At 38.0% G+C, this 27225-nt stretch overlaps 2 protein-coding genes across 4 annotated transcripts in view; one reads left to right on the forward strand and one right to left on the reverse strand.

Moving 5' to 3' along the window:
• Nucleotides 1-1295: 1295 nt before the first annotated feature.
• pgs1 (phosphatidylglycerophosphate synthase 1) lies at nt 1296-27221 on the forward strand. Of its 3 annotated transcripts, none has more exons than XM_083555907.1 (11): nt 1296-1444; nt 11240-11426; nt 12351-12428; nt 12645-12741; nt 12990-13179; nt 14994-15172; nt 16651-17063; nt 18010-18085; nt 19550-19698; nt 20531-20695; nt 25908-27221. In XM_083555907.1, the coding sequence occupies exons 1-10, from the start codon at nt 1329-1331 to the stop codon at nt 20648-20650; spliced, it is 1605 nt and encodes a 534-aa protein (XP_083412033.1). In that variant the 5' UTR covers nt 1296-1328; the 3' UTR covers nt 20651-20695; nt 25908-27221. The 3 variants fall into 3 exon arrangements, with proteins under 3 accessions (XP_083412033.1, XP_083412035.1, XP_083412034.1); XM_083555909.1 differs by having other exon boundaries at nt 26476-27221; XM_083555908.1 differs by lacking the exon at nt 25908-27221 and adding an exon at nt 23070-23186.
• The window catches only part of LOC310734919 (dynein axonemal heavy chain 17-like), a 35710-nt gene continuing 30032 nt past the window's right edge, over nt 21548-27225 (reverse strand). Inside the window, exons 71-80 of the mRNA XM_083557399.1 lie at nt 26487-26635; nt 25902-26029; nt 25377-25604; nt 25059-25250; nt 24793-24972; nt 24207-24389; nt 23926-24108; nt 23692-23835; nt 22998-23223; nt 21548-21859 (exon numbers count right to left, since the gene is read on the reverse strand). Of these exons, the coding sequence (XP_083413525.1) occupies nt 21612-21859; nt 22998-23223; nt 23692-23835; nt 23926-24108; nt 24207-24389; nt 24793-24972; nt 25059-25250; nt 25377-25604; nt 25902-26029; nt 26487-26635 (1861 nt within the window). The 3' untranslated portion in view covers nt 21548-21611. The remainder of the gene's footprint in view (nt 21860-22997; nt 23224-23691; nt 23836-23925; nt 24109-24206; nt 24390-24792; nt 24973-25058; nt 25251-25376; nt 25605-25901; nt 26030-26486; nt 26636-27225) is intronic.

The following is a 27225-nucleotide window of genomic DNA, read 5'->3' on the forward strand; positions in this document are numbered from 1 at the left end:
ATTAATCGCTTTCGGCCTGCAGCTAAACATGTCCTACCAGGAAATAGAGTTACTGTCTTGCAGGTGTGAAAAGGTGAAATAGCTTACATTCCACTGCCTTGACTCTATTCCAAATTTATATTACAGAACACTAAAGAACATAATGTGCAGAGTTTCTCAGGATCTTACATGTATTTGACTGGTGTACTGAGACGGCTGGTTGGATTTCTCTTATAATTCCCTCCACTCTTTTGGGAAGATGTTCCACTAGATTTTGAAGTGTGCTTGTGGACATATGTGCTCATCAGCCACAAGGGTGTTAGTAAAGTCAGGTACTGATGTAGGGTGAGGAGGCCTGGGGTGCAGTCATCATTCCAATTCATCCCAAAAGTTTAGGTCAGAGCTCTATAGCAGGCCACTTAAGATCTTCCTCTCCAAACCATGTAAAACATATCCTCATGGAGCTCGCTTTGTGCACAGGGGCATTGCCATGCTGGAACAGGTTTGGGTTTTCAAGTTCAAGTGAACGCAAAATTTTATTATATCGCATCCAAAGACATCCAAAGACATCCTATACAATTTTGTACCTCCAGCTTTGTGTAACAGTTTGGAGAAGAACCACATATGGCAGGAAAGGTCAGGTGTTCCAATACTCTTCTTCATATAGTGTATAAAAGACATAAATGAAGCCATTGTTGGGAGAAAAAAAAATAAATTTTTTTTTTACATTTTAATCTGAGAAATCCTACTTTTTTAAGCCTCAGGCTGCAATCTTGTACACTCATCTTCTTGCTTTTTTAAAAAAGCACACCATAATCCATATGAGCAGAAAACCAACATTGGCAAGCTGCAGTCAACCATCTTGTTGCTAATTACAGTAATTGGGTACATAATCCAGGTTTTTGTTTAGATGAATAAAACACAGCAAAGAAAATGAAATAAAATAAAAATGTATACTGAATTTTTTTCTAATGTATATTTTCAAACCAAAAATTGCTCAGCATGACGTATTCTGCTTTATGTTTGTATTTTTTCTTACAAGTTTTCCCCCACAAATTAAGTGAAAAGTCAATAGGCCTTCAGTATGGCATATTTTGAGGCAGTTCCCTAAGAAATTAGTTATAACTTAATAATTAAGTTATTGGATCGTTATCAATAGAAATTAGAGTCAGTACAATAATAAGTTTTATTTAAATCTATTTGCATTTTATTGTGCTATTGGTTATTGTTTATTCAGTTCAGCTCAAGGCTTTCGCTGCGGCCATACATCTACTCTGAACTTGTTGGCTTGTTGTACCAAACAGCGGTTCACATAAAGTTTCGAATTTTCAAACAGCTTTGGAAAAAAAATGGCGGCTCCCATGACTTGGAGGAGACTAGTGTACTCCGTGACCACCCCTGCTCTCTCTGGAATATTCTCTAAAACCTCGGACAGGTTGTTTAGGACACGTGACAGAAGAAGAGGGTAATTATTACGTTACTTTTAGACAGAATGAAAAAGAAGTCTGGATTAAAGTGTAGCCTTAATTGGCAGGCGTGTTATTGTTTCACTGTCAGTGATCTGCTCAGTCAGACATCACGCGCTGCTTTCAGCCACCAAAGCTAGTTAACATTTTAACGGAAAAATAGTCCAAAAGAAAAAAAAAATAGTTTTGACAGATCACTTCCCCTGCCTAAATACACATGACTTTGCCTTATTTGTTGTTTATTAACGTATTCACCTATATACGTGTTGCTTAGCTTGAATGTCCGCTGTGTCTACCCTGTCCACTGTGTCAAATGTTTTCACTGTGTCCGTTATTTCTGTTGTATCATCTGTTTCTTCTGTCCATTGTGTTCGCTGTTTTCAGTTTCCTCCGTTTCCACGGTCTGCTGTTTTTACAGTCTACTCTTTTCCACTGGTTCTGCTGTGTCCACTGGTTCCTCTGTTTCCACTGTTTCCGTGTTCACTGTTTTTAGTGTGCCTACCATGTCCATAGTTTCAATTGTGTCCTCTGTCTCTGTTACTTTATTAGAAAGTATATTTACTTCTACTCACAGAATCAGGTTTATTGGCCAAGTGTGTTGACACACACAAGGAATTTGGTTCCAGCTGTTTGTGACTTTCAAAAGTACAGACATAAATAAAACCTATACATGACAAAACAGACAAGACAAGACAAAAACAGACTATACAAGACAATACAGACAATATGAGACAGTATAGACAGTGTGGGTAATAAATAGGGATACAGATCAGTAATGTACATAAACTATGAGAGTGCATGGTAGTGCAAATGACAGTATTGTGTGCCAGGTATGATAGAGAGTTTGCTATAGAACATTGTACAATATATATAGCACCCATAGTGTGTGCAACATATACAGATAATGTGATGACTGACAGTTCTGTGTGGTACTTAGATAGATATGAGCAGGGAATATAATTATGGTCAGTTGTTGGTGAGGGTGATTGCTTGGGGAAAGAAGCTGTTCCTGAGTGTGGCAGTTTTGGTGAACAAAGTTCTGTAGCGCCTGCCAGAAGGGAGGAGCTGGAAGATGTTGTGTCCAGGGTGTGAAGGGTCATTAATAATTTTTTTCTGCCCAGTTTCTGGTTCTTGTATGGTACAAGTCCTGGAGAGTGGGCAGGGGAGCACCAATGATTTTTTTCTGCTGTTTTAACTGTTTTCTGTTTCTGTCCTGTCTTGTTGCTGCTCCAAACCAGATGGTGATTGATGAGCACAGGACAGATTCAATGACTGCAGTGTAGAACTGTATCAACAGCTCCTGTGGCAGACTGTACTTCCTTAATTGCCATAGAAAGTACATTCTCTGCTGGGCCTTTTTCAGAATCAAGTTTTTGTTGCATTTCCATTTCAGGTCTTGGTAAATGGCAGTGCCCAGAAACTTGTAGTTCTCCACAGATGACACAGGGATGTTGGATATTGTGAGGGGGAGTAGTGTAGAAGGGTGTTTCCTAAAGTCCACTATCATCTCCACAGTTTTGAGTGTGTTTAGCTCAAGGTTGTTCCGACTGCACCATAGCACCAGCTGCTCCACCTCCTGCTAGATGCAGACTCGTCGCCATCTTGGATGAGTCCGATGAGCGTGGTGTCATCTGCAAATTTCAGGAGTTTGACAGTTGGAGCACTTGATGTGCAGTCATTTGTTATAAAGGGAGAATAGCAGTGGGGAAAGGACACATCCCTGAGGAGCACCAGTGCTGACTGTCTGAATACTGGAGGTAACACCTCCCAGTCTCACCTGTTGTTTCCTGCCTGTCAGGAAGCTGGTGATCTATTGACAGATGGCAGGGGGTATAGTGAGGTTTAGGAGTTTGGAGTGAAGAATTCCCTGAATTTTTGTATTGAAAGCCAAACTAAAGTCAACAAACAGAATCCGGGCATATGTTCCTGGGCAGTCAAGGTGTTGCAGAATGTAGTTTTAGCCCCATGTTGACTTTAGCCCCATGTTGAAACATCCACCGATCTGTTTGCTCGTTATGCAAACTGTAGGGGATCCAGCAGCTACCTTCTTTAGATGGGCAAATACCAGTTTTTCAAAGGTCTTCATGACAACAGATGTCAATTAATGCAGTTCTCTTCTGCAATTTTTCCACTTTAATCATTCAGTGCAATATATTATAATTACTATGGGCCTAAAACTTTTTACCATCTGACATTAACTTCTACTATGTTTAAAACAACAAACATGAGACACTGAAAGGGGTTTTGTTTTATGTTAATTCTTCTTGCAGTCTTTATTTGTTTACTTCACCTTTTAGATGCAGAGTGTTTTTGAAAACAGAAGTAGCAGGCAGTGATTTTACTTAATTAACATTGAGTAATTTTAGAATAAGTTAACATTTCCTAAAGCATGTTGATTAGGACTGTTGATAAGTAGTTCAGTATATGAGGCTTCACAGATTGACATGTATTTAGGTTTAAAAAGGCATTTATTGAAAGTTAAAGAATTAAATAGTTACTGACCAAATTGTGTGCCACAGAAATTGCTACTAAAAGTATTAAACTCAGAACTCTGTTCATCTGCACATGATTTGTTCTTATTACCCTGGTGAAATATGCATAAAGTACACAATTAATTTGGAAGTAGTTTAGGCATGTTTTATTTTGACGCTTTGACTCCTCATAAAGAATGTGGGTAATGGAAAAGACCATCTTACCAGTGTGTACCGAAATAAGCAAAGGTGGGAATTGGAATTAAACAAGTAATTTAATCTGTTGTTTTTGGCAAACATAACCCAGCCATTACGGATGCACAAGCCAGTGCACTCTTAGTGCCGGTCCCAAGCCCGGGTAAATAGGGAGGGTTGCGTTAGGAAGGGCATCCAGCGTAAAACATGTGCCAAATCAAATATGCGGATCACAAATGAGAATTTCATACCGGATCGGTCGAGGCCCGGGTTAACAACGACCGCCACAGGTATCGTTAGCCGACAGGGTACCGGTGGAAATTGGGCTACTGTTGGCCGTAGGAGGAGAAGGAGAGGAGGAGGACGTCTACAAAGACAGCAGGAAAAGGAGCAGTGTAGGAGAGTGAAGGTTCGGGTTGGTACTTTAAATGTTGTTATTATGACGGGTAAAGGGAGAGAGGTAGCTGATATGATGGAGAGGAGAAAGGTAGATATGTTGTGTGTTCAGGAGACCAAGTGGAAAGGGAGTAAGACCAGGAGCATTGGAGGTGGGTTTAAACTGTTTTATCATGGTGTGGATGGAAAGAGAAATGGTGTAGGGGTGATTCTGAAGGAAGAGTACAGTAAGAGTGTAGTGGAGGTGAAGAGAGTTTCTGATAGGGTGATGATCGTGAAGGTGGAAGTTGAAGGGATGATGATAAATGTCATCAGTGCCTATGCTCCACAAGTTGGCTGTGAGATGGAGGAGAAGGAAAGATTCTGGAGTAAATTAGATGAAGTGGTAGATGGTGTACCTAGGAAAGAACGATTGGTGATTGGGGCAGACTTTAATGGGCATGCAGGTGAAGGGAACAGAGGTGATGAGGAGGTGATGGGTAGGTATGGTTTTAAGGAGAGGAATGTGGAAGGGCAGATGGTGGTAGATTTTGCTAAAAGGATGGAAATGGCAGTGGTGAACACTTATTTTAAGAAGAAGGAGGATCATAGGGTGACGTATAAGAGTGGAGAAAGGTGCACACAGGTGGACTATGTGATATGCAGGAGATGCAACCTGAAGGAGATTGGAGACTGTAAGGTTTTGGCAGGGGACAGTGCAGCTAGACAGCATCGGATGGTGGTCTGTAGGATGGTTTTGGAGGAGAAGAAGAAGAGGAGGAGAGTGAGGACTGAAAGAAGAATAAGATGGTGGAAACTAAAGGAGGAAGAGTGTAGTGTGAGGTTCAGGGAAGAGGTCAGACAGAGGCTCAGTGGTGTTAAGGCAGTGTTGGATGATTTGGGCAACTACTGCAGGAGTGTTGAGGGAGGCAGCTAGAAAAGTACTTGGTGTGACATCTGGAAATAGAAAGCAAGACAAGGAGACATGGTGGAATGAGGAAGTGCAGGAGAGCATAAGGAGAAAGAGGTTGGCAAAACAGAAGTGGGATAGACAGAGTGATGAGAAAAGTAGGCAGGAGTACAAGGAGATGCAGCAGCAGGTTAAGAGGGATGTGGCGAAAGCCAAGGAAAAGTATAAAAGTATAGAGAAGGACAGAAGGAATTGCATTGTGTATTTGTGGATTTAGAGAAGGTGTACGACAGGGTGCCAAGAGAGGAGTTGTGGTATTGTATGAGGAAGTCAGGTGTGTCAGAGAAGTATGTGAATGCGTATGAGGACAGTGTGACGGCAGTGAAGTGTGCAGTAGGTACGACAGACTGGTTCAGGGTGAAGGTTGGACTGCATCAAGGATCGGCCCTCAGCCCTTTCCTGTTTGCAGTGGTGATGGACAGGTTGAGATCAGCCTGGAGAGGTGGAGATATGCGCTGGAGAGAAGGGGAATGAAAGTCAGTAGGAGTAAGACAGAGTACATGTGTGTGAATGAGAGGGAGGGCAGTGGAGTGGTGCGGTTGCAGGGAGAAGAGCTGGAGAAGGTGGAGGAATTCAGGTACCTAGGGTCAACAGTGCAAAGTAATGGAGAGTGTGTTAGAGAAGTGAAGAAAAGAGTGCAGGCAGGGTGGAGTGGGTGGAGAAGAGTGACAGGAGTGATTTGTGATAGAAGCGTGTCTGCAAGAGTGAAAGGGAAAGTTTATAGGACTGTGGTGAGACCTGTGATGTTGTATGGTTTAGAGACAGTGGCATTGAGTAAAAGACAGGAGGTGGAGCTGGAGGTAGCAGAGCTGAAGATGTTGAGGTTTTCGTTGGGAGTGACGAGGATGGATAAGATTAGAAATGAGTTTATTAGAGGGACAGCGCATGTAGGATGTTTTGGTGACAAGGTGAGGGAGGCGAGATTGAGATGGTTTGGACATGTGCAGAGGAGGGACATGAATTATATTGGTAGGAGAATGCTGAGGATGGAGCCACCAGGTAGGAGGAAAAGAGGAAGGCCAAGGAGGAGGTTCATGGATGTGGTGAGGGAAGACATGCAGGTAGTTGGTGTAAAAGAGGCAGATGTAGAGGACAGGGTGGTATGGAGACGGATGATCCACTGTGGCGACCCCTAATGGGAGCAGCCGAAAGAAGAAGAAGAATACGTTTTTTGGCAAACATATTTTTGGCAGTCATTCATTTAATTTTCGAGCAATCGCTTTGGTATAATTTTATACCCGTGCTAAATGCTGCAGTTTCGAGGTACTTCTCTTTTACGTTTCTAGTAGCAAAGATGGAAAAAGGAACAGAGATCAGTCACACAAGTCTCTTATGGAGCAGACTGTCATACAGTGAACAAAAGGTTGTTTTTGTAGGTTGTTTTTTTCTGTTTAAGCAGAACTGTTTTAATAGCATTTTTAAGCATTTGGTAATATTTGATGATGATCCTGATGGTGCTACAAACACCTAGTGAACAGTTTGTTGATTCTTCTTTGCTATTAAACACAGAAATCTGCTCTCTTTTAGCCACAATGATAAAGCAACCATACAACACCTTTTAAAAAAAAATATTTATTTATTTATTATTATTATTTTTTTTCCTTTTACTTGTTCAATTTCTTGGATCTGTGGTGGCTTTACTGCATACAGATTTCTGCTCATATTCCTGTCATTAACAAAATCTGTCACTAAACGTTTTTCCGGCCAGCTTGCTTGTTATTGATAGAATAACAATTTCAGATGTTGTAAACCACTAAAATAATCTTTTATCATTAATTTTAACAACAACAAAAAAAAATCACCCTAGAACAAAAGAGAACTCTACATATATGTACTTTATGTACGTTACTCTATGTAAATGTCCTGTTTGGAAATGGAGTTATTTTATACTTTATAGCCATGAACAGGTGAAACGGATGACAAACCACTGCCTTCTATATTCAGTTCAAATTTCAGAATACTAAAGAACATAACATTCATCTCATCAACTTGGAATAATTAGACCTTTTTGTATTGTAATGGTTTGTTCGAAGAAATCATTGGATAGACTTAAAAGGGACACATGTGTTTCATATCCTAACAGTGCCCACGCACAGATGTTCTGAGGTTTTGCTTTTTTTATTTTTATTTTTTTTAAAGATTTTTATGACCTTGGACTATCTACACATCTGCCTTTAAATTGCACCATGTATCTAAATATGTATCTGTCCAGGTAAGGTTTGGACATCTTTTGATTAGAGTCGGTCTAATCTAATTTGAGGAACTCCTGTTGGGTTCCAGTATGTCATTCTTGAATATGGCATGTTGGAGTTTTCTGTTTTTGAATAAACCTCCACATACACTGTGTAGAACTCTGTAGAGCTTGGTAGAACTGGTTTGCAAGCGAGTGACTGTTATAAGATAATAGAAGGCAGGAGTTACTAAAGGCAGGCAGAGCCAGTGACTCATGTGTGCTTTTTGTTTTATTTGATTTCTTCCTTGTTGTTTACAGCACGCATGGAATCAGAGTTTCTGGAATCATAAAAAGCAACTCCTTCCTTTTGTTTTCAGGAGAAGAATTTGAATTTGTGCGGTCAGAATGGGTTCTGCCGAGACAAACCCGTCTGGGATTGGTTTGTGTGAACTCCAGATGACCTTGGTATTTGGCAGAAGATCTGAGTATGACTGTAGAGTTTGACTTCATGCTGCCTATCCCAGGCCATATTATTGCTTTCCTGTTATCTGAGTACTGTCGTTTTTGGCACTAAATCTTTTACTGTGTTTAGGTAGCTGCGCTGTGTTGTGTTCCAGAGTAGTATTGAATATTCTGTAGATATCATATCTTTAAAAAAATGCTTGTGTACTTCTCAGAGGTGAGACACTTATTTAGCACAAATAGAAGTTCAGGACATAATAGGCCAAACACTGAAACCTAATCCAAAAAGATTTTCAATTTATTATTATTATTGGCATCTATTTTGTTTTTATATAAACAAATACAGCATCCTTTAGTAGCATTTTGTGTTAGATAGTGATGTACTGATATTGATTGATATTTAAAAACTGTAATAACACACTTCAATCTTGAATTTTTCTGTTACCATTAACAATGTTTTACAAAGTTACACATCTGGGAAACAGTAAATACATTTTAGTAATGCTTGTTTTTTAAATTGATCATGCCTGATACATTGTTCTTAGTTTCTTTTTCCTTTAAAAAAAAAAAAAAAAAACCATAATACTTTTAATTCTATCTTTTGGGCAGTGATTAGCTTATGTGTTTGAATAGTTATACTTAGTTTATGAAATTTTTGTGGTGAGCGATTTGTAATGAAAGTGTAAAGAGATGTTTATCTTACTGAAGTATTTTCACAATGTTTATTAAGTGCCTAAGACTCATTTAACAGCAGATATCAAATTTTACTCCACAACGCTACACTGCTTCCATACACTTCTGTATTATTTAGTGTTTACACTAAAGTGTACCTTTTCACTTCACTTCTGTCCCTGCTGCATTCTGCATGTAGGATGGGTGTAAGTTCTAGATAAGAGCTAGGGATGAAATGATTCCTCAAGTAATTTGAATACAAAAAAGCATTGGGGCAAATTATTTAAATTAACTACTCGCAGAGCATTGCGTTTCCCCATGGACCATTATTACTTAACATCACCTGCTAAACTCTGGAGCCTTCTGGACAGATAAACACAGACGGTGCTGCAGAATAAAAAATAGAGGAACAGCGAGGGCAGAGGAGAAGTTTCAGTCAGAAGAAAATGACGAAGTTTCCAAAGTATGGCATAATTTTAAACTAAAACAAAGAAAACACAGTACATTACGTTTACCTCTTCTTAAACTTATTCAAAATGGATTTTTAGATATACGTTTATTTAGATGTTTTTATTTATATATTTGTATGTGCATTTTGATTTAATATGGCAATTGAATGCACATGGGTGTAGTTTTTCACAGATATTCCTGTATGCAATTTCAACAATCAAAATTTTCATATTTTTAAATAGGAAAAAAATTATGTTCATTTTAAGAGACCCACCATAATTTCTCTTCTCCTTCTTATCTAATTACTCGATAAAACAATCGATAGCTGCAGCCCTACTAAAAATGAGAGGATATAACATCCGTGATAAAAACTTAAATGAATTTTAAAAAGCACAGTGAAATGTAATGACTCGAGATTGATGAGAGCAATCACATCTCCATGACACTAATTCTTTTAAAATACAGCAGCAGAACGAATCAATACTTTTATACTGGATTGCTCCTTAAATCAAAATTCCTCACAAATCCTAAAATCCTTTTTGAAACTAAAACAGTGAACTGGAGAGCAGACTACGGGGTTTACTACTGAAATAATTGAAGTTGTTTAATAAGATTTAATGATTTGGGAATCTGGAAAAATATTACATTTATTATCATCACTATACTTATATAGTTATGATAAAAGTAAATTTGGTACATCCCAATTCATCATTTTCTTTAGTTTGTACATTTGGTCAGTGGTTTGATGTAAAGCTACTTTACACACACACACACACACACACACACACACACACACACACACACACACACACTCATGCACGTCTAGTCACTAGTTTGTATCTTTAACTTCTTAACTCCAGCTTCTCTGTAAGACAACGCAGCAGTCTACTCAAATGAACCTCAGCAAATATTTACATTGGATGTTACGTTAGTATTGGGTCATATTTGGTAATGCTGTAATTTAGTGCGTCTGAGGTTTACTCAATTCAGGTTCATCATTTTGCAAACTTTGACATTTTTTCAAACCATTGTCAGCATTAGCCAGTGCGATCTTGAAACAGCTCCATTACATACTCGGGTTTAGGAAACCTCTTTCCAAAGTACCATCACTCTTTAGCAACATGCTGAAGTCACTCTCTGTATTTCCGATTGTGAGGTTTCACTCTTTACTGGAAAAGAGAAGGTGGAAAAAAAATGTGTGTAACTTGTTTGTCCTGCTTGATGCTTTCACACCATCTTTGGTGTAAACAAATTACTTTTTTTTATATTTGGTCCCCATTTTATTGTTCCTCATGCATTGGTTTTAAAGGATTTGAATACATATCAATAAATATTTTGGTTGTCCTAATCAACAATCAAAAGGTCTACAATAGAAAAAGAAATCGTAGAAATATAAGCAGAATTGGCTTATTAAATTATGGGTAGTGTTGACAGATATCATCAACACTGTCATCAAGTAAGTAAAAATTATAGAATTATATATTTTTTTCTATTATAAAGAAGAAATCAACCTCTTTAAGGCCTCATGAAATCTGTCTATGTAACCAACTTATCAAGTTGAACAATTTAACCTGAACAATGAACGAACACCAACATATGCACCCTTTTGGCAAAAAAAATAAAATAAATTGTTTAAATTTAAAATCACCTTATTGCATTTACTTCTAAACCTGTTGTAATCTTAATGTACAACAAGAGCAAAACTATTGTTTGTTCCCCTTTTTAAATACAGCTTTCATCAAGAAGTTAAAATGGGGAAAACAGGTCTGAAGAAATACATTAACAAGAAATGATCTCATTGAGGCTCATTGTCTCACACGCATTTATGAGCTTCATCATAATTTCAACATATCCATGTGTACAGCTTAAGAAGGAAGTGCATTTCCTTACACGAAGAAGCCTTATTGCCTTTTTATTTTATTTTATTTATTTTAATCAAAACGATTTCCTTCTCAGTGTAGTTATTTTTTTTTAAACTACCTAATTTTCAATATTTTTTGTTTTTCCTACTTTGTTCACCATGTAGGTCCTCACTGCTGCTCCTGGCACCTCTCCTGGCAGATACAGATCCGCTGGTGTCCAGACCATCAGGCTCCAATGAGGGCCTCCATACTCACTTTCACTGGATTGCTGACTATGTGCCAGCATTCAGAGTTCCAGGGGGACGCATACACATCCTCCACTCCCCCGATGAGTTCTACCAGGCAATGAAGGTGTGTGTGAGTGTGTGTGTGCTTATGCTTGTTTTTTGCTCCTGAATAATGTTCAATTTTATACTATAATTAGTGTATGAAACCAGTGTGTCACATGAACGCAAATGTCAGGCTCTAATGTTTTGGACTTGATCTTTATCTTCCCTAACTTGCTGGTCCAGAGACCTGATCCACTGATTCTCTGAATTATTGTGTGAGCAACAGGTCACATTTTGCTTGAGTTTGGCTGTGTTAAAAAAATAAAATCTTTAAACCTACTGAGTCGATTCCCAAAAAGAAAGTATGGGAATTATCAAGCTAATATCGGAAAATTTGGCAGACTCTACCTGTATCATAACTTTAAAACGAGGTGATTATTAATGCTACAGTATGTCAAAAAGCACTATCTAGCAATCAAACACAGTGTAATTAATGTGTATGCTTTAAAATGAAAGAAAATTCAGGTCAGCTGAACTGATCAATAGTATTTTAAAACGGATAAAATATACTTAGATTGTTTTTTACCATATACTATACGGCCAAAAGTACAAACACCCCGAACAATCACACATTTCAGATATAGTCTCACTTTTAACACCCTGCAGGTTTCTGGGAAGAGTTTTCACTAGATTTGGGGCATAACTGTGAGGATTTGCCTATTCAACTGCAAGAGCATTAGTGATGCTTTGTGCACAGGAGCTTAAACAGGTTTGGGCTTCTTAGTTTTAGTAACAAGAAATAGTAATGCTACAGCAGCAAAAACATTCTATACAATTGTGTGCTTCCAACTTTGTGGCAAAACTTTGGGGAAGAACTATGTATGGGTGTGATGGTCAAGTGTCTATGCGTTTGGACATGCAGTGTTCTAGAGCACATGGTCAATGTTACATTAAACACCACTGCCTTCAATATATTTATCTTGTGTGTGACTTTTTTTTTTTGCAGGCACGAATCAAGAGAGCCAGAAGTCGGGTAGTGATTTCATCCTTGTATCTTGGCACAGGACCGCTTGAGCAAGATCTTGTAATTTAATCAAGAATTTTTCGTTTCATTTTTAATTGTGTATTCAGTTGCAGGAGTACTGTGAATAAATAAGCTGTTAACAGCAGGTAACAGCTAATGAATTAGCAACAGCATAATGGTGTTTGCAAACAATAGGTGAAATAATGCAATAAAGTATTTTATTATATATTTATGTAACAGATTGGTAATGATTTATCTATTGCACTTTTCTGGTAGGTTGATTGTATGGAGGAGGCACTCAAACACTCTCAGGAAGATGCTGCAGCTGATTTTAAAGTGTCTGTACTGCTTGACTACACAAGAGGATCCAGAGGTTTGGATTCCTGCTATCTCTGACACACTTCCTCTTTCTTGTGCTTGTGATTTCTTTAACTTGAAAAAGACAGTTTGTAACCAGTATGACAGCATGCCATTGTTCTTCCTGAAATAAATAAATAGTGTAACAAAAAGCCCTCATTAATCTCCATACTTCCTTGAATGTGTGAACAGGCATGTCGGTGGTTTTCTTTTTGTTAACTGTTATATTGTGTACAATATGTGTGGATTTTGTGTTTGCCCCAGGAAAGAATAACTCTCGAACGATGTTGTTGCCGTTGCTGCATCGTTTTCCAGAGCAGATGAGGGTGTCTTTGTATCACACTCCAGACCTGCGTGGGCTGCTACGCCTCCTAGTGCCTGAACGCTTCAACGAGACTATTGGCGTACAACATATTAAAGTTTACCTGTTTGACAACAGTCTCATCATCAGTGGGTATGAACTGAAAAAAGAACGCTTATGTAAATATTGGCCTTTACATGCAATGAACTACAGATTGTTGAGATTCAGTATATGTGGCTGAATAGTACATATACTTACTATTTGTGTGTGCGTGTGCGCGCGTGTGTGTGTAGTATCTCACAAAAGTGAGAACTCCCCTTACATTTCAGCAACCATTTTAATATATCTTCTTAAGGTGATTTGAGTACAATTCTCCCATACTGACCACTGGATGTTCAACATGGCACTTAATGGCTAAGAACTCTCTGCGAATTAAAAAATTACAATTGTTGCTCTCAACAAAGATGGCCGAGTTTATAAGAAGCCAGGGTCCTACAGAGGATTTCCAAGACGTGTTTCTCAGGCCCCGCAAGGGTCAATCAAAGAAGTCGAATTGTGTTGCTGTGCTTCAGGTGCAGAAACTGGCCTAAAAAAACAGACACATGAGCGCTGCCAGCATTGCTTTAGCGGTTGCCGAAAAGGAAGGTCTGCTTGTCAGTGCTCGGACCATACGCTGAAAACTGTAACAAGTCGGTTTGCATGACCGTCCTTCCAGAAGGAAGCCTCTTCTGAAGCTGGCTCACAAGAAATGCCGCAAACCATATGCTGAAGAAACCTGTCCAAGAGCATGAATTACTGGAACCATCTCCTGTGGTCTGATGAAATTAAGATGAACTTGTTTGGCTCAGATAGTGTCCAGCATGTATGGCAATGCCCTGGTGAGAGTACAAAGAAAACTGTTTTGCGCCAACAGTTAAACGTGGTGGTGGTGGTAGCATCAAGGTCTGGTGCTGAATGAGTGCTGCTGGAACTGGGGAGCTGTGTTTTATTGAGGGGAAACATGGATTCAAACGTGTGTGGTGACATTCTGAAACAGAACATGATGCTGTCCTTTTGGGCTAAACGGCAGATTTCCAACATAATAATGACCCCAAACACACCACCAAGATGTCAGCTGCCATGCTGGGGAAAATGAAGGTGATGGAGTGGCCAAGTATGTGTCCAGACCTGAACCCTGTTGCGCACCTGTGGGGCATCCTCAATCGGAAGGTGATTAAGTGCTATGTGTCTAACATCCAGCAGCTCCGTGATGTCATAATGGAGGAGCGAGAGAGGATCCCAGCAACAACCTGTGCAGCTTTGGTAATTCCATGCCCAGGAGGAATAAGGCAGTGCTACATAACAGTGGTGCTCATACAAAATATTGACACTTTGGACACAGTTTTGACATGTTCACTTAGGGTGTACTCAATTTTGTAGCCAGCTATTTTGACAATAATGGCTGTATGTTAAAGTATTTTCAGAGGAGAGAAAATTTATACTGCAATACAAGCTGCACATTAACTACTCCTAAAATATATCCATGTTTCGTTTTTATAGTATTGTCTCTTGAGAAGATACACTAAAATGGTTGCTGAAATGTGAGGGGTGTGCTCACTTTTGTGAGATACTATATATATGTACAATAGTATCTGAATAGTCAGTGTATGTGAGTTGTAGCACTGTATTGCTTTCTCAAAACTTTGTGGTTTGTGGTATGCATATAAATCCAGTACAAAAACAGTACAAAAGAATTCATGCAGGGCAACCTTGATGCATTATGGCTTTTTAAAGCCAGATTAGGAAGATCACAATCAAAAATTGTGTCAAATATCTTGTCAGCATTTTTATTATTTTATTACATGTAATAAAAACTATTGAGTAGCTGGTGTTTTATCAAAAAGGTGCAGATCATTTATATTGTCTTGTCACCCCTTATCACGAAGCATCAAAGGTGTTTTGATCATATATATAATCTTCTTTCACAGAGCTAATCTGAGTGACTCGTATTTCACTAATCGCCAAGATCGTTACGTGCTGTTAGAGGACTGCAAAGAGGTGGCTGATTTCTTTGCGGAGTTAGTGGAAGCAGTGGGCGATGTATCGCTGCAGCTTGCAGCTGATGACAGCGTTCACATGATGGAGGGAATGGTACACCCTTACAAAGGCAAGTAGTGTTGCCTTCTAAGCTGGATTTAATTATTATATGGCATTACATAAGAAAGATAAATTGGCAGTAGTACTGTATTTTATTTTATTTTTTTATTGGTAACATTTTATCACACGCCCTCTAACAGTTGATTGAGAACTTTTGAATAAGCAGACATTTCCTAATAGTCCATGTATTTTCCGTATCATCTCCAATTACAGACCTATGAGGTCCAGAAGAAATGCTGGTCGCCTGTTTTTCAGTGGTGTATCTTGCATTCAGACTGCTCCCGAACCCCTTAGTAAATGAGTGATTGCTCTGACTCCATGAGCCCAGATCTGTAATCCAAGAACCATCACGGAGAAGCCAGCGCCGGACTATGACATAACCACTCTAGAACGAGACTACAGTTCATCACACATCCCAGAAATAGAGTGGTGATGTCATCTTTCTGGTGATAAACGATCTGCGAATGAAGGGAGGTAGGGCGGGTGGAATGAACGGGAAGGTGAGATCTAGGCCTTGCTGGAGTCTGCTGGGATAATAATAATATAAAATAGATGAGCTGATGTGCTGAGAGAGAAGGAAGAGAGTGGGGAAAACAATGACTGGCATATCATTAAAAAGATTAACGAAAGATGACCAGTAGCTGTGTAATTGTATTACTTTTTATACGCTCACATATTCCAAATAAATTAAACAGAAGAGCGAGAAAGCTGATGCATACACCCTCCTTTCAGTGAACTGGAGAGATGGCTCATTGAGAAGCCCATCTGCTGACTATGCACTTCATTGCCTGTGTAGCTCCAGTAATCGGATCCTCCCGCCTGTCGGTAAAAGCGGCTGAACTCCACAGCCCTCTTAACTGGATGTGTTTGGTCCTCAGAGGCTTTAGAGGCTTGGGGTTTCTGGTGCACTGCCTGCGGGGAAAGCCCCTGTGTTCACCATTAAAGCACAGCTTTTTTTTTTGCTCCACTCATTTGTGGCTTAACTTCCCTATTGCATTTATCAAAACGGTCTTCCAATCAGACTCTCCCACTCTTTTTTTTGTTGTTTTTTTTTTTATATTATCACTGTGCTTCGTGCCACTAAACTGGCCCTGGATCAGTTAGAGTTGCCTGTACATTGAACTTATTCATTATTTACAGATTGCATCTTTTTCTCTGACTCACTATGCCACATTATGTCTAGCAGAGGCGCCAGGCTTTGACAGAGCGCCTTTCCAGATGGTCAGCAGTTATTGACCTGCGTCTCTGAGGTTTGGATCATGCATTTGCAAGATCCTTATATGAGAAACAGCCTCACATGGAGGGCCTATCAAATGAAATAGTCATTTTGGCAGTGTGTTTGATAAGTACCTACATCACTTTTGAAACAAAATGGACTGCAAAATGTGATGAATGCAGAAAGGATTGACAAGAATCCTCGTCTAGTTGCTTCTCTAATATTATTTGTATCAAAGTGTTTCATCTCTTGTTCTTTTCTCTGATTCCTAGGTAATAGAGTCGATTTCTCAGGTTCAGCACAGCGACGGATTATGGAAGTAATGAATTCAGCTAGGACGCGAGAGCACATGTTAGAGTTGGATTCTAACTCAAAAGTGGAATATGGAAAAGAGCATGGTGACACCTGGGTCTTCCCACTTGTGCAGATGAAACCTTTAGGCATTCAGCTGGATGAGGAGGTAACACAGAGACTGCTGATGGAGGCAGGTGGGGACTCCACAGTCTACCTAACATCAGGCTACTTTAACCTGACACAAACCTATATGAGACTTGTTCTGGGAGCTGCAGCAGATTACCGCATACTCATGGCTTCACCAGAGGTCAACGGTTTTTTTGGGGCCAAAGGCGTAGCAGGTGCCATTCCCGAAGCTTACATTCACCTTGCCCATCAGTTCTATAGTAAGGTGAGCAAGTGTCGTATGTAGCTAGGATTCTATTGTTGTTGCATGGTACATGATGAATTTCTTCATATTTGCATCTAGACGTGTTAAACAGCACCTAATTTTAGGTGATCAAATGTAAACAGCAGCTCATATTTGGTTGAATGTCAAAGGTGTCCATGGTTAAACATGAGTGTGTTCCGAAAAATCCTGAGTACATTCTTTTCTGATTCTTCATGCAGTACAACCTTTATATTTCTGCTTCCAAAGTCTTCTTCGAATGGAAGATTGCGATTTTCCTCACCCTTGCTTGTGAAAGGTTTTTGCGATGTCACCGACAGATGTCAGTTGATGTTTCTATCAGCAGCTGCTGTTGTTTTCCTTGGCTGATTTGTTTGATGTCTTAAACTGTTTTATTGGCTATTCCCGTTAACAGCGATTATCTTTAATCACAAATAGGAAACCTGTTCCAGTATTCCAGTGAGCTCTTGAACTAATAGGTGGGGTTAAACAAACTGCTGTTTTTTAGCATTATTATTATCCATAGCCTGTATTCCTGTAAAGATCATGCCAAGTAATGAGCCACTTTAAGAAATAGGAGTGGACAGTCAGTCTAAAACCTTTCTAGTTAAATGTGATTTTTCTTCACACAGCAAGCATCAAACTGATCAAGCTGTTGCATTATGTGACTTAACAAAACAAGCATAAGCATAGTCCGTCCAGTTTGTAATCTGATACCAGCTGCCAAAATACTGGAATGGAATCTTTAAATACAGTTTCTATTCAGTTTCCCTTCCTGACACACAAATATTTGACTAGAGAATCTATGTACATACCTAATATGTGATGGCCACAGGGTTGCTATTAAGTAGTGGTGCCTTTTTTTTTTTTTTTTTTTTTTTTTTTTTTTCTTTCTTTCTTTCTCATACTACAATGCTAATAAACTAATGTTGGGGTTATATATGTATAGGTGTGTGAACTTGGTCGACAAGATAGGGTCCACCTGCACGAATACCATCGACCTGATTGGACTTTCCATGCCAAGGGTGAGTGGAGATTTTATATTTGCCCTAGTTTACATCCTCACTTCAATCTATTATTAGACACACCGTGGTGAAATAAACCCTGTAATTAACATCCAAAGAATACTACATTCTAACCGGTAAGCTCCTCCCAGGATCTGCTTTCTGATGGGCTAGCTCTTGATCTATATCCTTTAGACTCAAGTAATCAAAGTATTTAATCTCTATTGTTTCAAATGCAATTCATTAACACTGTATGATACAAAAAACATTATTTAACACCCTCTCTTGTTACATATTGTGTATAATTGCTTTTGAGATTTACATGTTTTTTCCACTTATTTACAGGGCATAAAATGGCTTCAAACTCTTATGTGATAATAGAGTTTCTAGACTTGAAGACACAGGGAGGGGAGAAACAACAAAAGATTGAGAGACTCAGAGTTCAGTAAATATGGCTAGCATCACTGCAATTCAATTTCATGCTCCCGTTGAGAAGTCCTGCTTATTAGATAAACCGTTGTCAATGCCATCATTTCTAGTAAACACAGGAGCAGAAGTGGGAATAGACCGGGTGCAGAGGTCTTCTTGGTCAAGTAGGAAAAGAATCAATGACCATTAACTGGCATTCTGGCCCTCAGCCTACGATAGACCTGTTCACCCTAGGCAGGAGCCAATGAGCTGGAACAAGTGATTAAGTGAGATGAAGGCAGAGAGAGGAGAGAGAGAGAGGGGTTATTTGTATGAGCTAGTAACTCCCTTAACTAGACTGTTTTTAAATCGAGTGATTTAGTTCAGGCACAGTAGGATCGAATTACCTCAAATCCTTTTGGGATGCATAATTAATAGTTTTTACATACACGGAAATCCTGAGTAATAAGTTTTGAGTAGCTTCCCGTCAGTTGTGTTACCTGATATTCAACTACCTTAGGATAAAATGGTTCTCTGATGTACTTTGTGTGGAATTTTGTAGATAATTCTTGTTTGCAAGAGAGATAAATATACACACACACACACACACACACACACACACACACACACACACACACACACACACGCTTTGTAAAATGTTAAATTGACATTTTCGATAGTTGACAGTTTTTATAGCTTTGCACTGAATACTTGGAAGAGTCTATTTGTTCTGCAATACCAACGGATCATATTTCATGTTCAGAGTTTCCTGTAAGGGATGAATAGAGGCCACGGTTGTTGTTGAACTCACAAATCCAGTGCCAGCAATGAAACGTTGCCAAATTGAAATAGGGCAGTTTAATCTGGGTAATGTTCACACACATCCTGATCGCTATATAGGCTTGTGATTTCTTAAGGAAAAAACTTGCTGGAATTAACACCGTGTAAGCAGTGAAAACATTTATTTTGTATATTTTGTTTTATTTGATTTTTTTTACATTCTGTAAAATTTCATTTGGTGTGTGTGTGTATGTATGATGATATTTAAGCCTCAGGCTAATTTCTCTGTTATTACAGGACTGTGGTACTACCTGAAAGGCAACAATCGTCCCTGTCTGACTCTCATAGGCTCCCCAAATTTTGGTTATCGCTCTGTGCACAGAGACATCGAGGCTCAGATAGCCATAGTAACAGAAAATGATGAACTCCAGATGCAGCTGCAACAGGTCAGAGTCACTCACTCACACACACACACACACACACACACACACACACACACACACACACACACATATATATATATATATATATATATATATATATATATATATATATATATATATATATATATATATATATATATATATATAAAAAAATTTTTTTATATATATATAAAAAGATAAGATATTTTGCCCATATTTTGGATCACAAATATTAATGCACATTGTTCCTTGTATACTTCTACAACTAAGGATCATTTTATTGTATATCGGAAAAGTCTTGGCATCCCCTGCAGTTTACCCCATAATATACGGTTAGACCATGTGAGCATTGCAATCCTTCTGGGAAACCTGTATGTGAGTGGTAATAAAGCTTGAGTAACCATAAATGGGGTCAGATGCTCTTTAACTCCTTGGACAAGCTGAGGTTCCTGTCAGTCCTTATCAGATGGAAGTTATATAAGCTTATAGTTATAGCACTTTTAACATTCCCAGCACGATCCCAGTCAGTAAATAACAACTGTGATAAATTCAGCGTGTAGATTAAAGTCCATTACAACTTCCCAAATTGTTTGCGCTTCTATGACAAATACTTTACTAATAGTTTTACTGGAACAGCAAATCCTCACCACCACACAACGCTCTATACAGCTGCGGCTGAATCGCAGCCATGCTGAACTTCATTATAACAATGCATTTGCTTGTGCATTATTGTTGATTGTACCACCATGAGACCTGATGTACTATTTGTAATGCATGTTATAATGTAAGAACTGGTTCAAGGTTCAATATTAATACATACCTTGTGTATTAAAAATCTGATTTGTTTGTTGTAAAGGAGCAAGACATGTTGTACAAGAGGTCCACAGAGGTGTCAGGATCCACCTTCAGGCAGCCTAACCGTTATGTAAAGTTATGGGTGAAGTTGGTCACTCCGCTAATAAAGAACTTCTTCTGAGAAACAGTATAACTGAGCCGGTGGACTTCTTGCAGCTCATACCAGGTTGGTTAATTTCAGACTGGATGTGCGCACTACAATGAAGGTGATTAGCTAATGAACTGAATCTAATGGAAAAAAAGACATAGTGTGTTCAACAGTCAATACTGTGCTCTGTTACCATCAATACCTCAAGTACCTAGACTTTGCAGGGACCATGGATTGCTTTTGTTTATGGATTGCTTTTTGGTTTGTCTGAATTGTTCAGTTTTTCTTAGCACACTCAATGTTTCTGTAAATATAATTGCACTCAAAAGCCTAATCTGGCAGACAGTGGGTTCCTGAGAATCCGCAATGCCACTGCAGTGGTTCCCCATGCCCAAATCCCATCACATAGCCAAGTGTAGAGTAGTATGGCCAGACCACAGAACAAAATTGGCAATGTGTTATTCCAGTGCTGTCAGTCTTTAGGTGCTGCACTGTACTGCCAATAACCTCTTTTAGCTCTCTGCCAATAACATCTGGAGTTGATTTGTGCGTTATGTATGTATCGTATCAGGCCTATATTATCAGGCCTATATAGCTTTCCTATAAAAAAGTAGAGATATTTATTAACACAAGCTATATAAAAGATATATATATATATATATATATATATATATATATATATATATATATATATATATATATATATATATATATATCTTTTATATAGCTTGTGTATATGTGTATATATATATATATATATATATATATTAGATATATATATATATATATATATATATATATATTAGATATATACTGTATAGATAGATAGCAAAACAAAAACAAAAAACAAAAGGAGGACCCAAAATACTTAGACTGCCCCCTTGTGGTTGTGTTGGAAAATATATAAGTAACACCATGACACATCTGACATTTCAATAAGGTTTTGATTTTATGTACATGGAAGTTTCTTCTCTGCGAATAACTGGTTACTGCATTAGACACTGAGAAGCAGGCATACTGATGCCAACACCCACTTAGTTGGCTTCTCTTTTGTTTTAAGATTAAATGTCCAAACATAAGTGGGCCCACGCATACGTGTTTTGTACACTGGACACTCGTAGACATTCTTGGTCTCCTGGCGGTCGATGGGAATGGCATTAATATAGATCACAGGCATAGCAGGTGTCAACTCCTTTAAAAGGGCATCAGCAATTGTACCAGTCTGGGTGTCCCAGCGAGCTCCTGTGAAAATGTTTTCAGACAAAATTAATGCAGATCATCAGCAGATTAAGGAAGAAGGACTATGATGTAGATCTGAACTTTTTAAAATCACCCTGTTTTTCAATAATGTACACACAATATAGTAAAACAGGGTGATTTAAAAAAGTTCAGATTGAGTGCATTCTAAAAATTTTGGACATTTGAGGGACCTGGGTAGGTTAATGGGCTGAAATTTTTTTTTTTTTACATTCTTATAAACCAGTGGTCAGTAATGATCAAGACCATGGGATAAACAAACAACTGATGTCACCATTTCTATCCTGTGCAGTTGATATGAATTTGTCAAACAATGAACAAACTTATTTGTAACCTTTTCTTGTCTAAGACTACAAACTGCAGTCATTATCTTAATTTGCTTGATAAAAGTTTAGTGTTACTGATTATGCTACAGCGTACATGTGGACCCAGGGAATACAAGGAATACAAAGAGTTTCAAGATGATTAAATAAAATGAATCTCAAGATGTTTAACTAAAAAAATTCATTAAACAATACAAAAGAAACACAGAAAATACAATATAAAGCCTTTAAAAAAGCTAATAAGAAAATTCCTTTAAAAAAAATATAAAGTCTAAATTTAAAAAGCATATTTAAAACACGTTAAAGCTGGAGCATGTTTGGAAGCAATTTCATTACAGTCTATAAGGTGCCATTTCATACATTTCTGTAAATGTTTGGCTTGTTTTTTTATAGCTTGCCACATTAAACATTCACCTGTCAGTTATTGAAATATTGAATCTGGTGAGAAGCTTCATTTTAAATTAGACATTTTGAAGTTTATCATTTTTTGAAGGAAACCAAAAAGTGTTTGAATGCATGTTTTTGCCATTGTTTTAAGCTTTCAATATTAGAAACTCAAGATTTTCAATTCGATAATCCTTGTTCTTGTGCCAGTTGATCAGTTATTTATTTATTAATTCTACATGCAGTCTGGCTGCATGTGTATTATTATTATTTTATATATTATTTTATCATCATTATTATTATTTATTATTATTTTAGTTTTGGGCTCTGTAGTGTGTCTGAAATAAAAACCTGGGTGTGTGTTTATTCTGTGTTCCAGTGTTAAGATCTTTAAACGTAATTTCAAAGAATCTTACCTTCCATGAAAAGACCATGGATATAAGCACCATCTCTGGGTGCCACGGTCATATCCTCCTGTTCCTTTTTAGTGACTTCTACAGACAGACACATCTTGTCCAATGGCCATTCATTTTTCCTGGCTGTGGACTGCATGATGGCAGTGAGGAAAGACTGGGGGTTGAAAAAGCCAGACAGCCAAACTGCAGCAGGCATGGCAAATTCAGCTGTCCACGTCTCCAGTTCCTGTAGGTGAAAAAAACACATATACAAATTATATGGATATGAATTCAGCAACTGTAGAATGTACTGTTATGGCACTGCAACTGTGTGAGTTTGGACTATTTGCTAAGAAAACTGTAGAAACCTTTTAATGACAATTTATGTGATATGCGCTTAAGGTGAAATCAAATTACTGGGATAATAAGCATTTAGAGATATTGATGCATTTTATTGTGTTATCCACAAAGCTCTTTTATCTAAAGTTTTATTTCACTGCCTTTTTGTTAAAACACTTTTCTTTCACCCTCAGAAAACCAGTTAATTCATTAGCACATTTCTATACGGGGAAAGAAGAAAAGTGCTGTGGATTAGTAATAAATGACCCACGGAATGGAAAATAATCTGGTTGTCTGTTTTAGAAAAAAAAGTACCTTTATACATCTCTCAAGACATCATGAGCAATTAAAGTGTAAAAAGTCTGTTTTCTCTCACCTTGATTCTGTGGAGGAGGTCTGCATACCAATCACCCAGCCCTTGTAGAGAAGGGTAAGCAAGCTTTGTCCAAGACTCTGGAACTGCATCTAAAAACAGAGCATTTTCTAGCTCTTCCATGTCTGTAGTGATGGTTAACTCTCCCTGAAAACCACAAACAGAGCATTTAATTGACCTGATTTAAACCAATTTCTCTGGGCCAAGACAGACACACCATAATAAACAGGTGCTTACCTTCAGACCTAAACTGAGTTCATTCAATGATCTTGAGATTTCCTTGGTGAGCATATTCATCCTCTCACATTCTTGGAACACAACAATGATAAATGGGGTTTTCACATTCACTTTTGACATAAGCTCTGTCATATTAAATTCTTCTGGCAGCTTTTCCAAAATCTCTTCTAGGAGGTCCTTCACCTGAAATAGCAAAGTTTCAGTAGTTGGTGGTCCATAAAGTGTCACTTTAAACTAATAGAAATATTGAAAATTTGATAACAATAAACATAAGCAAGTACCTTATCCTCTCGAGAGGTAACACCAACTCCATCAGAGACAGACTCTTTAGGCTGGAGCTCCAGCACAGTACGGAAGAGCTTCTCAGAGGTGATAGTTAAGATGCCAATCTCAGCATTAGGATGCAATCCATACAAATATGGGCTCTCGGGTGGCAAAACCTCATCAATGTACATATGATATCCCTAAATATAAAAATATATGAGTAATCAGGCAAAGGCAGAAAAAACATACACAATACATTGTGATAAATATAATGGACCCTGTTCTTTATCACATTTAAAAACAACTGTTGACCAAAAAAAAAACTGTATAAAGAATTAAATAATCCCAAAAAGACATAAATAGAAATAGAATCATAAGATAAAACAAATTAGCATGTTCAAAGGGGTGACTTAAAATCAAGATTCGGTAAGGAATTGATGGGGAGTGACAACTCCTTCTAGAACCTAGGTCCAGTGACTGAGAATGCTCTTGTCACCCGTTGACTTTAATCGAGACATGTTAGGAAGACATGATTTGTGTTCTCTAAAAAAAAAAAAAACAGTTTATAGAAGTTGAGATTATTAAGAGCACATGAACCCTGACCTTGTAGTCCAAGTTATGTGGTACAGGAAAGCCTTGCACAAGCTCCATTTCATCCTCTATCATCTGTGGCTGCATATACTCCTGAAGATATGTCCTGCATAGTCTTCGGTCCCAGTCATCAGTAATGTGGCCACCGTACATGATCTCGCCAAACAAGTAACGCAGATCATCCCAGGGAACCTAAATAATTGTTTAACAAGAACACTATTATAGAATGGTGTACTATAATAAATAATATAATTATAGAAAATAGTTGTATTTTTAACCTCTGGATTGGCCTCTAGGTAGTTGTAGAGGACACTGATAGAGATAGTAAGGTCTCCATTGTTGAAAGGGTAAGCCCTGTTCCAGCCTTGTGCTCCAAACTTGCGTCTCTCAGCCACCACAGCATGGAAATAACACATGGCAAACAGAATGACCTGGAATTCTGACTCCTTTGTGCACATCTCCAAAGTGTCCTAAAAATATTACATTTGCATAGTGTGACACTCATATTGTGATACTGAATCAATACTTGAGTTTCCACTAATGTCAAATTAAAATGTACATCTTAGGCAGGCCAAATGTGACATTATTTTCATTACCTGATTGAAGAGGTCAAGTGCTTTATGCAGGTTGGCTAGCATGCCAGTAGGGGGCTCATTGGTGATTTTGATAGCGTTTTCTAGTAGGCCTTGTGGGATGATGTGAGACTCAGGGGTAGGGGCTGGCTCAGCACTCATAAACACACGGAAATCATCGTGGCTCCCAATATTGTACTTCTCTATAGTTTTATCCAAAGTGCCCAGCCATTTCGCGACAAGGTGGATGTTCTAGATATAAAATTCAATCCATACTTTAGATATAAACTATATCAATCTACATACAATCCAAACATCAGTTATAAACTATATCAATCTACATACAATGCACATACAATCCATGCATTAGATATAAACAATATCAATCTAAATACAATCAAAGGCAATCCATACATTATTAGTTTATAGTTAATTAGAAATTTTAATTTTAAAATACACTGATTTTGAAAGAATTGCATAAAGGTCTAGCAAAACAGCTATATGACAGCTAAAGTATATACAGTAGTATTAACTTGTGCTCTTATATACCTGCAGGATGACCCAATGCCCCTTCACTGCTGCCGTGTCCAAAGCAGCCTCTGCCACTACCTCCTGACCCTGACCCAGAGACACATTGTGAAACTTGCCATTGTCAGTGGTAAAGCCCATCTTCTTTCCTGTTGGAGGTTTTAAGCAGTTTCAGCAACTCAACAGTTTTCAGGGCACTAATGATTGCCAAAGAGTTATAATTGGGTGCGTGATTAAGGCCTGGGGATTGCTTGCCAGCACAAACACTGCAATTTGCCCCAACCTCCTCCCAAGTTGCATAAGCAGAGAGACTATTTTGTTTTAATGCAAACAGTAAAAGACAAAATTAAGTAAAATTTGAAATGTTCAAATTATTTGTTGAGCTGAACATGTGAAGGCCATCTAATTTCATTATTTCAATTTTTCTTGAGTACAATGTTTACATTTGACTGTATTTTTTATTATAATGCAGGAATCAAAATAAATAAATAGTCACAGTAATTAAATGATTGCCTCTGTACTGCTAGGGCACAGTTATTATAAAAATCGGAAGGAGTAAAAGAAGAATTTTTTAATCCTGAATCTAACTCTGTAGCCTATACAGACCTAGTGCTTCCACATCTGTTAGTGGGTCAACTCCAGGAGAGAGGATGAAGAACATAGGTGTGGATGAGCTGCTCTCTTCAAAGGACACAGAAAACTCCACACTGCGACCATCCACATATTTGGTCCCAAGCTTCGCCTCAACAAAGTTTCTGCAGAGTCCAGGAAACACATTTTTTTTAGTAAATATCACATCATTAAATCTTAATGATGCCATAGATTGAAATAAAAATATGTTAAAATTGTTTCAAAAATACTTAAAAATATGCAGGGAGTCACAGAAGTTAGAAACAAATTCAGTATGTTGCAAATATGTTGATCACAATATGTTAAGTAAATGTTTATAATTAACACAAACTTAATGATTAAATTATGTTTAAGTAATAAGGAACAAAAAGCATTTTAATTCATATCACTGTGCACAACTAGCTAACTTCACTCATGAGAGGTGTGTGCTGTAACAAGGAGAGAGCATGTGGGAACCTAAAGCACAAGCTGTTATGGACATGTTTTGTCCTCATCATCTAGCCATCATAATTTGGCCCTTTGTATAAAGTTGCTCACTTCTTAATGCTTGGCTTTTTTTTTCTGCTTCCAACACAATTCTGAGGACTGATTGTTCATTTGCTGCCTGAAATATACCACTCCTTGTCATTGTGTATCTAATGTTTATGTCGTCTCTGCTGTAAAATGACCATAAAATGACTTCTGTGATTAAAGCTGTGCCTTCTTAGAAAAGTTA

This window comes from Silurus aristotelis, assembly GCF_946808225.1.
Source record: "Silurus aristotelis genome assembly, chromosome: 12".
NCBI classification, from domain to species: domain Eukaryota; kingdom Metazoa; phylum Chordata; class Actinopteri; order Siluriformes; family Siluridae; genus Silurus; species Silurus aristotelis.

Bases quoted from the DNA above. Each gene is read 5' to 3' on its own strand.
- pgs1 (XM_083555907.1), top strand. From the start codon at position 1,329: ATGGCGGCTCCCATGACTTGGAGGAGACTAGTGTACTCCGTGACCACC. The intron at 12,742-12,989 runs GTTTGGATTCCT...TGTTTGCCCCAG, and splicing joins CTACACAAGAGGATCCAGAG to GAAAGAATAACTCTCGAACG. The intron at 17,064-18,009 runs GTGAGCAAGTGT...ATATATGTATAG, and splicing joins CCCATCAGTTCTATAGTAAG to GTGTGTGAACTTGGTCGACA.